At 44.4% G+C, this 13,144-nt stretch overlaps 1 protein-coding gene across 3 annotated transcripts in view; it reads left to right on the top strand.

Moving 5' to 3' along the window:
- The window catches only part of VAV3 (vav guanine nucleotide exchange factor 3), a 263,598-nt gene that overhangs the window by 158,924 nt on the left and 91,530 nt on the right, over positions 1-13,144 (top strand). For all 3 annotated transcript variants that reach the window (XM_075002479.1, XM_075002480.1, XM_075002478.1), the window contains one exon: positions 7,991-8,092. In XM_075002479.1, the coding sequence (XP_074858580.1) occupies positions 7,991-8,092 (102 nt within the window). The remainder of the gene's footprint in view (positions 1-7,990; positions 8,093-13,144) is intronic.

Here is a 13,144-nt window from a genome sequence, read left to right as displayed (position 1 = left end):
ACAATGGGAAGTAGAAGGGAAAAAGAAAAATCCTTTCAGGAACAAAAGCTGCAGTATCTGCAGCATGAATGTTGGCAGACCTAGTGGTGGCAGTTCTGATGTCAGTTCTCAAATCACTAACCTAGTTTCTGAGCTCTGCCTATTGAAGGAGATTCTTACATGATTAAAATGATTTTGTCATGACAACTGCTTTTCTCTTTAAGTAACAAAAAGATAAGAATTTCTCAAGCTGTGTTACTGAAAATTCCAAATCCACTACACTCAGTACAGGTTAAACCTCCATAAGGGGAACTCTTTCATCCTGCAAATTCCTTAATCTGGCAGTTAGCCAGATGACCACTTATCATGGGTGTGGCAAAGTTTCCCATGGTCTCATAAAATTTGTTAACAGCTACCAGTTCTAGCTGTCAGTATTCAGTGCTGTTATTTATCTGTCATTTACCCCTAAATATAGCCCCTACAGTTTTACGCATCCCCACCCTTTCCTGCTGCTTTATGTTCACAGAGACTCCTTGGAAGTGGAAGGATGTAGAAATCTGGAGTTATGATGCCAAAAAATTAAGGTCTTTACTGTAATATCAGGGAATAGAAACAAATACAGTCTGGAGAATAGTCAGCAAAAATGAAAATGAAAGAAATATACCAAAATCAGAATAATTAGTGCACATGCAATGTATCATAGTTTCTCATAACCTCTAACCTGTTATACAGACTTAACGTCTGGGATCCCAACTGGTGCTGACCCAGAGAAATTGCTGCGTTAATAGAGGTCAATGCAGAGTACCAGCTGATCTCCACAGGCAGGAAAGTATGGGTGTGTAGAGTGCTGCACCACTCCAGGCTTTGTGCCCAGTCTGAGCATCCATCCCTGAGGCCACCCTGCCACTCAGTGACCATCCAGGGGCTCCAATGTTAGTCCAAAGTCCTGGCCCCCAACTCCTCTGCTGCTGCCTCTGGTCCCAGATGCTGCCTTCAGGTCTCAGCCGCCAGACTCTCATCCTGAGTCCCAGTGGCTAGCCCCACGTCCTGCCTGCTAGCCAAATAGCTCCACTCCTGGCTCCAGCCAGCCGTCCCACCACTCCCTGCCTCCTTTCCCAAATATAACCCATTGCCATCCCTCTTCATCCCTCCTGGAATTTGACTGCCACATTTAGTTGATTTGTGGCACCCTGGAAATGCTGGGAGGGAGGTGGAGGAGTTGGTAAGTGCAGGATCACTGGCCCACAAGAGATGTGTTGCAAGGGAACAGGGGGAGTGTGGCACCCACAGAGTCCACGACTATGCCAGACCAGGGAGTTCTGAACTCAAGAGGTTCAACCTGTACTTTGTGCCTAAGGGCAAATGTGTAGACGTTATCAGACAATACCTATTTTGAAAATAATTAGCAGAGGTGTGCACTGAAATCAAGAAAAAATATTCCATAGACCTTAGTTAGGAAAGGAGACATTTTAGAAATGTGTGATTTGACGTTTGCTGTTGTAGAACCTCATCTCACATTGTTCAGTCTCATCTGATGTGACACACAATGTGGTGTGAGTAGGGAGGATATTGATAAGTGGAAAAGTGTTCAAACCCACAGCTAACAGTGAACTGTGCTTTGTTTAGATGAGGGTGTTTTGAGGTGTTTTTCTTGTCAAAGTAAAAACACAGTGAATTATATGGATGTCCAGTTTTTGCTTGCTGTGTTACTTTTCATACTATGATCATTTTATCTCCGAATGTCATCAGGGTATGAACGTCATTTTAACCATGACATAGTTAATTGTCTAGTATTGATTGCATCTGACGAAGCATTGGTAACTAAGTGAAGTTTTGTTACATGATGCTTTCCTTTCTTGAAATTACCTCTTGCCCAATGTCAGACAATCGGACTGTGTTTTTTCTTCCTACAAACAGTGGAGGCAGTATTTGACAATGATGCCTCAGGGCAGAGGTGGGGAACCTTTTCTGGGTCGGGGACACTGATCTACCGAAAATCAGTCAGGGGTCACACAAGTGAGAGGCAGCCCTGCGTAATACCACCACTCACTGATGTGGCTCCCAACTGAGACCCCTCACTCCCTTGGTGCTCCAGCTCCACAGTGGGTGGGCGGGGGGAGGGGAAGGGAGGGCAGAGGAGACAGGGAACACAAAGCTTCCAGACTTTCCACAGGCCAGATTAACTTTTTGGGGACCCTGGGTTAGTAGATTTTGTTAGCCCCCCCCAGACTCTGGGGGCAGACAAAAAGGAGGGGTTCAGTGTGCAGGGGGGGCTGTTAGGAGTGGGATAGAGATGGGGGTGCAGATGGGCGGTCTGGAACACAGGAAGGTACAGCAGTGGGCTGGAGGTGGGTTGTCTGGCCGGGTGGGGAGGAGCATACAGGAGCAAAGGTGGGTGCAGAATCTGGCCAGGAGGGAAGGTGAAGGAGCAGGCTGGGGGAAGGGTGTCCGGACAGGGCAGGAGTGGACTGGGGGTGGGCAAGCTGGGGAGGAGGGGTATGCAAGGAGTGGGGTGCAGGTGAGGGTCTGACCAAGAGAGTGTGCAAGAGCAGAGCAGGACTGGCAGAGGTGGGAGGGTGGGTCAGGAGCAGCTCAGAACTGGGAGAGCTGAGCAAGGGACATGGGCATGTGAGGCAGGTGGATGTGTGGGGTCTGGCCATGAGGGGAGTGGGGGGCACTCAATAACCTTCATGACTGCCCCCTCTCCCTGTCTTCCACTGCTCCCATTGGCCCAGATCGCCCCAATGGGAACATGAGGGAAACCCTCCCACGACTGGTTTCCAGCACCATGTTCTCCCAGCCTGGGGGAGTGGGACTGGCAGCAGCACCGCGCAGAGCTGCTTCCTGCAACCTCAGCAGAGCCAGTTGTCCAGGTCTGGGTAAGATGTTCCAAGGCTGAATGGAAATATTACACTTTTGTAGTGGACAATGTAGCTCTATATACTAAACTTGGAAGAGACTTTTAAACATGTAGCTGCTTGGGGTGAAATCCTGCCTCCTTTGAAACTTAAATGAGGGCATGTTTGAAAACTTATTTCAGGTGGATAAACTGGGGGAAATGTCAGTCCCAAAAAGGAAATTCCCAGACAACAAATTTAGCTGCTAGAACCTGTCCCCTCCCCATTTTGTGGAAAATAATGGCCAGTAAGAAAAAACTCACAGGAAGGGAGCTGGATAATTTTTCTTCTGTTTTCTAGCTTTAAAAAAAATAAATTGGTACATTCATTTGTTTTGGAGCTAGTGCTCAATAGTATCCTCTTTCCTAGAGATGCCTCTCAGAGGAGTGAGGGTCAAGCCTGGAGAAAGTATTAATAGATGACTAGGTTCCAGCTTTACACTATTCCTCTCTATTCATTTGTGCCATTTTCCTCACAGGAGACCTCTGCATAGTCTGTTGAGTGGGCTCCTGACCTCTTCTAGAAAAATTTCATCTGTCGTCATCCTCATCATCATCACCATCATCAATAACCGTGGGCTCAGCGCCCGTTGGTGTCTGATGCCTCTCTCACTATTTCCTTCCATCTTTCCCTGTCCAGTGTGGAGTTGCTTAGTTTCTGTAGTCTAGCTCTGCACCAATCTACTATATCATCTGTCCATTCTCCGAGGGGTCTGCCTCTCCTATTCAAACTGTCCATTATGCCAAATACCAGGGTCTTGATTTTTCATTCGTCGTTCATTCTGCAAATATGCCCAAATAGTTGTAGCTTCTGTTTTTTAACCTTCTGCAGCAGGTTCTGTTTCGGCTGTATCTTCCTATATAACTCCTCATTGGTGACCTTCCGCATCCATCCTATTCTATTCTCAGATTCTTTCTATAACCATTTCATCTGTGACTGATATTGCACTTAGTGACACCACCTAGCTGTGGTGAAATCAGATGCTCTCGGGCTCAGGCTTTATGTATGGGGGAGAGGAGGAAAGATGTTTTCCTCATCTACTTAACCATAACAAGGTATAATTTAGCTGCTCTTCTCATGGCTAGCATGTGCTATTCTCAGGCCTGCCACCTAGGGGTGTGTATGGGGACAAACGGAGCTCTTGCTCTGGAGTCCTGTAATTCAAAAGGGCCCGATGCTCCTGACTAATGCTATCCCAGGAATGGTGGCAGCTGGAGTCCTGTGCCATTTAAATTGCTGCTGTAGGGCTGTGCAGCATGCTTCAGGTGGCTCCAGGGGCTGAGGTGGGTCTGGCACGGCACGCTCTGAGTGACCCTGAGGGAGGGCTGCCCAAGCCCTGCTCCTTCCAGATTCACAATCCTGCTCTCATCGTCATTCACAGTCGCCGTAAAGCTTACGTTTAGGAGACTAGTACACAGAGGAAGACACTCGTGTGTGAGTTCTTTTAACATGGGGGAACTGTTGCATTGCAGCTACCACATGGTTCTTGATGGTTAGGAGGCTCAGGTCCTATGGCATGGGATCCACAACAACGGGGAGTCTCCTGTCCTCTGCAGCTTTCATCCACCTTCTCAGCTGTTGTAGCATTGCCCTTGCTATTTTCTGTGTATTCTGCCATTGAGGCTTTTAGGATCATTCTTTCTCTGGACCCACCCCCCTTGACCTTGCCGCCATAGGTCACCCTGCTGGGAGTATGAGACTCCCTATGGCATAGCTCTTGGTTTCATTGGAACACACAAGCCCACTCTCCATGACAAGGGGACGATCCAGAGAGCAATGGTTAATATGTATTCTCTTACTAGCTGGCACATTTTCAGTGCTTGTGTAAGTCTTTGTGGAAGACAAGCTAAAAGGAGAGTATAGGAAAACTAGTTGTGCATCTGAGAAAATGGTAAAGCAGTATAATAGTGGCTGATCCAGTATGTGTGTTACTTTCTATTTCTCTGTTCATCTATGATAGTTGATACTTTGAGGCTTGATTCTGCTTAATGGAATTTTGCCCTTGAGTTCAATGGGAAGATGTCCGGGCTCTAGGGATTATTATGACGTGATTTTTAACTGTTTTGGAAGCTCTTTGAATCTCTCTGCATGTGTCAAGGTTGATCCCTAGTCTGGCACTTTTGATTGCATTTGACTAAACAGTTCCTTTCTACTTACATATTTGTATGCCCAAGTCATGTTGTGGCCTGAATATTTACTGGATTCATTCAGCCTGCTCAGTATTAAACATCTCTGTCATCTCAGCCAGACAAAAGAAAGATCCCCTCAGCAGGTAACTGCTTCAATTCAAAAAATCCCTCTCTGTTCCCACTGGCTTACCTGGCTACTTGCCAACAAACAAACCACTCTCTCTGGGTTTAACCCTTACAGGCACTCATTCATCACAGCATGAGAGTCTGAAACTCTTGACATATCTTGGGAAACTGTATTCTACTCTGAAACAAAATATTAAAGAGAGGTTGCTTTTGTTAGGAGTATGATAAGTAATACAACAGTTGCATCATTGTATCTTGTATACATAGAAAACAATAGCCATTAGTCATTTGGTGGAAAAAAGTACTAAAAGTAAGGTGTTTCACAAGTGTAAGGGTAGAGAAATCTCATTTACCTTTAAAATTCAGTTTCATTTGCAGCGCACACACATTCAGGAGCTGCATTAAAAACTGACCTTTCTGACACCAGTGCATCAGTAATTACTACTCAAGAGCTGCTTTGAATATTTTTCATAAGTGTTCACTCAGTAGTAAAGATACTGAGATTTGGATCTTGGCCTGTGTTACACATTACTGTAGTTCAATGCTATAAAATATTTTACTCTGGGAGTTGCTAACATAGCAGAAGTGAAATTTCATCTTATTAATAATTCCAGCTTTATCAGCCCGTTGTACGCCTCTGCTAACACTGTGGATGCTTCATGAGGTGATTTAAATTCTTAAATTTTGTACCGTTACTTGATTGTTTCCCCCATTCTGTATTCTTGTGTACAGTAAAACACCCAGATACGTACACTCAGGTTGTGCGAATCTCCAGTTAACTTGACTCTGAGTGGCAGGGAGCTGGTGCCTGGCTCTGGCTGTTTGCCATTCAGGGGAGCTGGGAAACTGACTAGTGCTGCTGCATTGGTCAGTTTCCTGGCTCCTTTGAGTGGTGATCAGTCCAGAACCAGGTGCCAGCTCCCCACTACTGACAGGAGCAGGGAACAGTGATGCTGTTCTGGTCAGTTTCCCCACTCCTGTCAGTGGCTGCAGCAGAGACCCTGACTCTTAGCTGCTGCCACTGACAGGAGTGGGGAAAATGACCAGTGCAGCAGAGCTGGTCAGTTTCCCCTTTCCTGTGAGCAGCGGGCTGCAACCACTCACAGGAGACAGGGAACTGAGCAATGCTACTGTCCAGATCGGTTTCCTGGCTTCCCTGAATTATGCAAAATTTGACTGACATGAGCTTGCGGAAGAATGCACCTGCCGCATAAGTCAGGGGTCTACTGTATGATTAAATTAGTTTAGCAAACAAAGCACCAGAGACGTGTATAATTCTAAAGACCTCAGTGTGATATGTAATTTGTTAATAAAACACATTCGTCAGGGTTAATTTCATTTATCCACTAGTATAGAGTTACGCTTTTGTTTAGATAGTCTGTGTAAGTTTATAGGATATTGAGCATTATATTCTTTTAGCATTGTATTAAACGAAATGTATTTTTAAATGCTTGGGAGCTTTACGTAGAATATAAAAATGAACAAGAATACTAATGCAACAGCAACAAAAACCAAACCATGTAGTAGAAAAAATGTGCATTGTAAATAAACTCCTTAAAATGGAAGGAGTTGAAGAAGAAATAAAACTGAACAAAACGCTAAATAATTTTTTGAAAAATCCTTCAACAATGCAACAAAATTATTAATGGAATTTCTCTAAGACTAATACTGTTTAAAGAGAAACAATGGGGAAGATAAGTATCAGAGGAGTAGCCATGTTAGTCTGTATCCGCAAAAACAACAAGAAGTCCGGTGTCACCTTATAGACTCGCAGATTTATTGGAGCATAAGCTTTCATGGGCAAAGATAAAGGGGAAAACATATGATCATAACAAATAGTTCGCATGTGTCAGAGTTCTCAGGGTATGTGTTTCCCACAGGCAAGGTCTTTATTTTATTGGCTAAATTAACTTGTAGAGACATTTGTAGGCATTAGGAAACTCATTTAAGGAACATTACCTAAAACAGCAATAAATATTCCATAATTATTTTTGAAATAGCTTTAGTTATGTATTTTGCTACAGAATAAGTGTGACTCAACTCTGTCCAGCATGTAGGCTGCTTGCATTTTCTAATGCAATTATTCTCAATCTGTGCTACGTGGCCTTTGCTGATGATCCAGAGAAAGGAAGAAACATTTTGAGAGCCAAGCAATGAAAAATTGGAAGGATAGGCAGGTTCACAAGATGATCCTTGTCATAGGAAGTGGTCTTCAGTATAACATGAAAAAAAAAAACCCAAACCCTTGACCAGAAATGTGCAAACTAGGAGAGTGGCACTCCACTGAGGGGCATGAAATTTCGTATGAGGGGCACAGCACAATCAGCTGAGGGCTGTCAGGCTCAACCATCTCATTAAAAATGTTGAAATATGTTACTGTTTTTATGTGTGTGTGTTCACATTTCTATATCAGTAAAGTTTTTACGTTCTACATATTTATTTGCTTACATGTGCCAAAAGGGTTTTTTTCATATGAACATAACCAAAATTTCCATCAGTTTGGATTACATTAGACAGGTTGTGGGCCCCAGCTAGTTTCAGGGACAAAAAGTGGGGCCCAACATAAAATGTGTGCTCACCCTGCCCTAGTCTGTTGTCGTTCCGATGTGTGCAGCTATTTTCCCAGTTACTATGATCTCTAAGATATTGCTTATACTGGGGATCTTCTGAAAACCGGCTCGCCTAATACAAAATTTTGTTTCACAGGTTGTGATGTGAACTATGTCTAGTAGAGAAGTATCAATGCAAAAGGCTCGTGGTATATGGATTCAGAGTTCCTGTTTAGATTTGGTACACTGTATTCTCAGATTTCTTTAATTAAATGTGCTGTATGAGATAATGCAATTTATCTTTCTCTAGGTCCAACATAAGGCCAGACAATGCAAATACAAGTTTTCATGAGTTCAAAATGCACACCTTCACTCGCGTCACATCCTGCAAAGTCTGTCAGATGCTTCTGAGGTAAGTCTTACAGTGTAAATTACTGACTTTAATTTAAGTACCTAGCTAGGGAAAAAGGTATATGCAAATGACGTGCATGGTCAGAGAACTGTACAAGATAGGTTTGTTTTGCAGATGGTCTAACTTGTGTTTTTGTTGTGGGTGTTGAAAAATATGACTATAGCTCAAAATAAGAGCAGAAAGTCTGTTTAAAATCTTGTGTTCTTAGCATGGTGACCCATCATTACCAAGTTAGTCCCAGCATCACTCTTTCCCCTTCTGTTTCCCACCCTTCAGTTTTGTATAGGCTTTAAATAGGACTGTCAACTATTAAATGAGAGATTAAAAAGTCACAATTAATTGCACTTTAATTGGAATGTTAAACAATTACAGAAAAGAATTTATTTAAATATGTTGTGATGTTTTCTATATTTTCAAATATATTGATTTTAATTACAAAACAAATTGCAAAGTGCACAGTGCTCAGTTTATAATCTTATTTTTGATCACAAAAATAAGCACTGTGCAAATATGATAAATATAAAACTGTATAAAATGAGCTTATTCTTGGTGGTTCGGGCTGCAGTTTATGCAGGCCTGCTGACAGCGGGGTGGGAAGAGGAGGGAAGGGGGCAATTGCTCCCAGGCCTGACTTTTCAAAGGGGCCCAGAGCACCAGCTGTCACTCTTTGGCAGTGGTGATGGTCAGAGCTCTGGGCCCCTTTGAAAGGCTGCAGAAGTGCTGCTAAGGCTGTCTGTGGCTGCCAGGGAGTTGCGGGGTGGGGGGAGGCAGCACCACAGTCTGGGTGGCTTTGACAGCCCTTGGCCCTGACCCTTCCACTCTTCCCCATCCTGTCTGGGGTATGGAGCCAGGCCCCTCTACCATCTTGCTGTGGGGCCTGCAGTGGCTGTTGGTACCACTGAGTTTATGCATCAGAGTGTTGCTCTTTTAAGACGTCAGACAGCATGTTTCGCACCTCGTCCAGCTCAGATTTTGGAAGGAACTTCATACTCTTAAACTTTGGGTAAAGTGCTGCAGCTATCTTTAGAAATCTCATATTGGTATCTGCTTTGCATTTTGTCAAGTCTGCAGTGAAAGAGTTCTTAAACAGCATATTCTGGATCGTCATCCAAGACTTCTGTAACACAAAATATATGGCAGAATGCAGGTAAAACACAGAACAGGAGACATATAATTCTCACCTAAGGACTTGAGTCACAAATGTAATTAACACATTTTTTTAAATAAATGTCATCGTCATGGAAGTATGTCCTCCTGGAATGCTGGCCAAAGCATGAAGAGGCGTACAAATGTTTAGCACATCTGGCGTTTAAATACTTTGCAAAGCTGGCTACAACTGTGCCATGTAAATGCCAATATCATTTTCAGATGATCTTGTAAATAAGGAACACGCAACATTATCTCTCCTAAGTGTAAACAGATTTGTTTGTCATAGTGATTGGCTGCTAAGAGGTAGGACTGAATGGACTTGTTTTATGGTTTTAAGTTGTTTTTTTTGTTAGTGTGCGACTAGACAATAAAAAAATACTTATAAGTTACACTTTCACAATAAAGAGACTGAACTACAGTACTTGGATGAGTCTGCAAGGTAATTGGATGAGGTAACTGAAAAATACTATTTCTTTTGTTTCCCACATTTCAGTTGATATTCTGATACTGTTTAGTGGGATCAAACTGCAATTAATTGCAATTGTAAGCCTAGTTTGTTTCACAACAATCACTTGAATTAGCTGCCATTTACAGCCTAATTTTAAGTCTTCTTTCTGAAGTTAATATTCTGACAATTATCCATGAGAGAGAGACAGCAGACAGACCTGACTTATACACTGCCAACTGTCCATGTGTATCTGTGTTTTATGATACAGAGGATCACCAGAACAGAGGGCACATTTTGTGAAAAAGGAAGATGACTAGGGTGTTTGATGCTGGTGGAAGGCTCTGTTTCTTGAAATGGTCCATTGGGGTTCAAAGTTGAGCTTATAATTTGTGAGCTAGGGTATGTTTAATTTAGAGTTGCAACCCTTTCAGGTTTTTCTTGATCAGTCTGGTTTTTGGCATCTGTCTGTGGATGCCATTTAGGGCTTCAAGGTGCCCAGTTTTTGACCAGAAAGTCTAGTCTAAAAGCAGACCTGGCATAGTCTGGTTATGTGTACTGACTGGACACTAGAAGTCCATTTACTTCAGGATTGAGGGAGATGCTAGTTTATAACCCACATCAGCCTCTGCTCTGCCCGATTATCAGAGGGGTAGCCGTGTTAGTCTGGATCTGTAGCAGCAACGAAGGGTCCTGTGGCACCTTATAGACTAACAGAAAAGTTCAGAGCATGAGCTTTCGTGAGTTAACTCACTTCTTCAGATGCTGGTCCTGGAAATCTGCAAGGCCAGATATAAATAGGCCAGAGCAAGGCTGGGGATAACGAGGTTAGCTCAGTCAGGCAGGCTGAGTTGTATTGTCATCAGTAGATCTGGAGGTGTGAACTCCAAGAGAGGGGAAGCTGCTTTTGTATTTAGCCAGCCATTCACAGTCTTTGTTTAATCCTGAGCTGAGGGTATTGAATTTGCAGATGAATTGCAGCTCAGCAATTTCTCTTTGGAGTCTGTTCTTGAAATTTCTTTGCTGCAGGATAGCTGCTTTTAAATCTGCTACTGTGTGTCCTGGGAGATTGAAGTGCTCTCCTATGGGTTTTTGTATATTGCCATTTCTGATGTCTGATTAGTGTGCATTTATTCTTTTACGTAGAGACTGTCCAGTTTGTCCGATGTATATGGCAGAGGGGCATTGCTGGCACATGATGGCATAAATTACATTGGTAGATGTGCAGCTGAATGAGCCCACGATGATGTGGCTGATCCGGTTAGGTCCTGTAATGATGTTGCTGGTGTGTATATGTGGGCAGAGCTGGCAACGAGGTTTGTTGCATGGATGGGTCCCTGAGATAGAGTGACTGTGGTGCGGTGTGTAGTTGCTTGTTAGGATTTGTTTTAGGTTGGCAGGTTGTCTGTGAGCAATGATAGGTCTGCCTCCCAAGGCCTGTGAAAGTGTGGGGTCATTGTCCACATCATTGCTCTGCCCGAGTTACCTCCTACCTACTGTGACACAACCCCAGGCTTGTCCTGGTGGTTTAAAAGCAGCCTCAGAGGCCTGCTGTGTCCCTCACTCTGCTCCCTGTACTCGCAAGGGCTTGGTTCACAGCATCACTGGGCCATTCTCATCATTGGCAGATCCAAAAATGCAGTCTTTCGGGGAGGAGGCTCGCTCCTTGCCTGCTTCCCCTCTAGGGCTGGCCTGATGCGTCGGATGGTCTGAGGGGAACCCGGTCCCCTCCCACACGTCCCAGGTTCCGGCCCAGGGACCCTAGGCATCTGTGGCAGGAGGGCCTTCTCTGCCTGGGCCCTCCTAGTGCCACAGTCAGCCTCCCTGGGACACCTCCGCCAGACCCCCTTGGAACACAGCCCCAGTTACCTTCCTCCAGATAACTGCAGTTCTTCTCCCTGGTCAGTCTTCTCTCCCAAGTCCCGGTCTGTCCTCTGTCTCCTTCCTCTCTCCTTCATGGGGGAAGCCTCTTTCAAGGGCTTCACAGGCCTTGATTGGCCGCAGCTGCTTAATTAGCCCCAGGTGTTAGCTTACCCTGGTGTTGCAGGCTGCTCTTTCCTGGGCCTTAGTCCTTGGGAAACATGAAAGGACACACCCAGCTGCCTATATATCTCCCCTCCCACAGGGTGCTGTAGCTGGCTGCGGGCCTGAGTCTATCACACCACATACAGGTTCCTGGTCTGGGTGTAGCAGCTGCCATTCCAGTCCCAGAGCAGAGGAAGCTCAGCTGTGGGTGGGTTAGGGTATGGGGGACAGGAGAAGGGAGGTGGAGACGATCCAGAGAGCAACCAGAGGATGGAGAGAGAGGAATGAGTGATGGAAGTGAGGTCTTGAAGGAAGAAGTGGCGTAGGGGTGAGGCCTCAGGTATCTGTTTGCTAGCAATTAGAAAGGTGGCAACTCTTAACTGCAAGTAAAATCTTGTGGCTGTCTCATGTCATTTAACATGGGATCATGTAACTTCTGCAGGGGAGAGTGCCTGGCTCTGTTAGTGATGCTCACTGATTCTTAAAACTAATCAATGTCAAACCTTAGACCGTTTCTTCTAATTGGAAGCAGTTTATAGTCAATAGTATATGTTATAATATTTTCTGTCTTAAAAAAAAAAAAAAAACATCTTCCAAAATGGATCCTGTCATCTTGGCTATGGCTACATTAGTGAGTTTTTCAGGGGAAAAAAACACGGTTTTGTCAGCAAAGCTCATTGCACATCCACACACAAAATGTTTTGTCAACAGTCTGTTGATGAAACTTAGAACTTTTGTCGACAGCCTTCTACCTCTTCCAGACCTAAATCTACACATACCAGAGATGATTGACTGCTCCTGGTTGAACTTCCAGGGTGCTGTTTCATGCATGTGCAAAACAGCATGTTCCAGGATCAACATTGACCCCAGAACTCCTCCTGAGCCTCGTGGTAGTCAGGAAGGTCTGTGGGAGGAGCGCTGCCATCAACCTTCTGCTGTGAAGACAGGCACAGAATTTGATGGCTGCAAAGTCGATTTTTGGTATGCAATTGGCATATCAAAAATTGCATAACAGCCATCGACCTTCAGGTAAGTGCAGATGCAGCCTCAGATGAGGAAGAGCGCCTTTGTCAACAGATTCTGTGGCCAGAATCTGCGTGGATACTCCCAGAGGCTGTCTGTGCTTCGAGGTGCCTGTTTTGTCGAGAGAGTGGCTGGCCAGTCTGGACTCTGTGTTGAGAGAGCAGATCGCTCTTTTGATCCTCTGTAGTATATTGCTGCATTCTGTCGACAGACATTTTGTCAGAAGATTTCTTCTGTCAAAAATATCTGTCGACAGCTGCTTCTCATGTAGCCATAGCCATTATGCATGTTCATTATACATATGTTCATTATACAGTCCTATTGAAATCAAATTGTGTGGCTCAATGATAGCATGGGGGACATTGTGGTATTTATGCTTGCTTTAATTTTGGTATGTACCAACCAAAACC

The sequence above is a fragment of the Carettochelys insculpta genome, chromosome 9 (genome assembly GCF_033958435.1).
Source record: "Carettochelys insculpta isolate YL-2023 chromosome 9, ASM3395843v1, whole genome shotgun sequence".
In the NCBI taxonomy this organism is placed as follows: Eukaryota; Metazoa; Chordata; order Testudines; family Carettochelyidae; genus Carettochelys; species Carettochelys insculpta.
The sequence above is the reverse complement of the archived record's forward strand: the minus strand, read 5'-3'. Positions and strand labels throughout refer to the sequence as shown.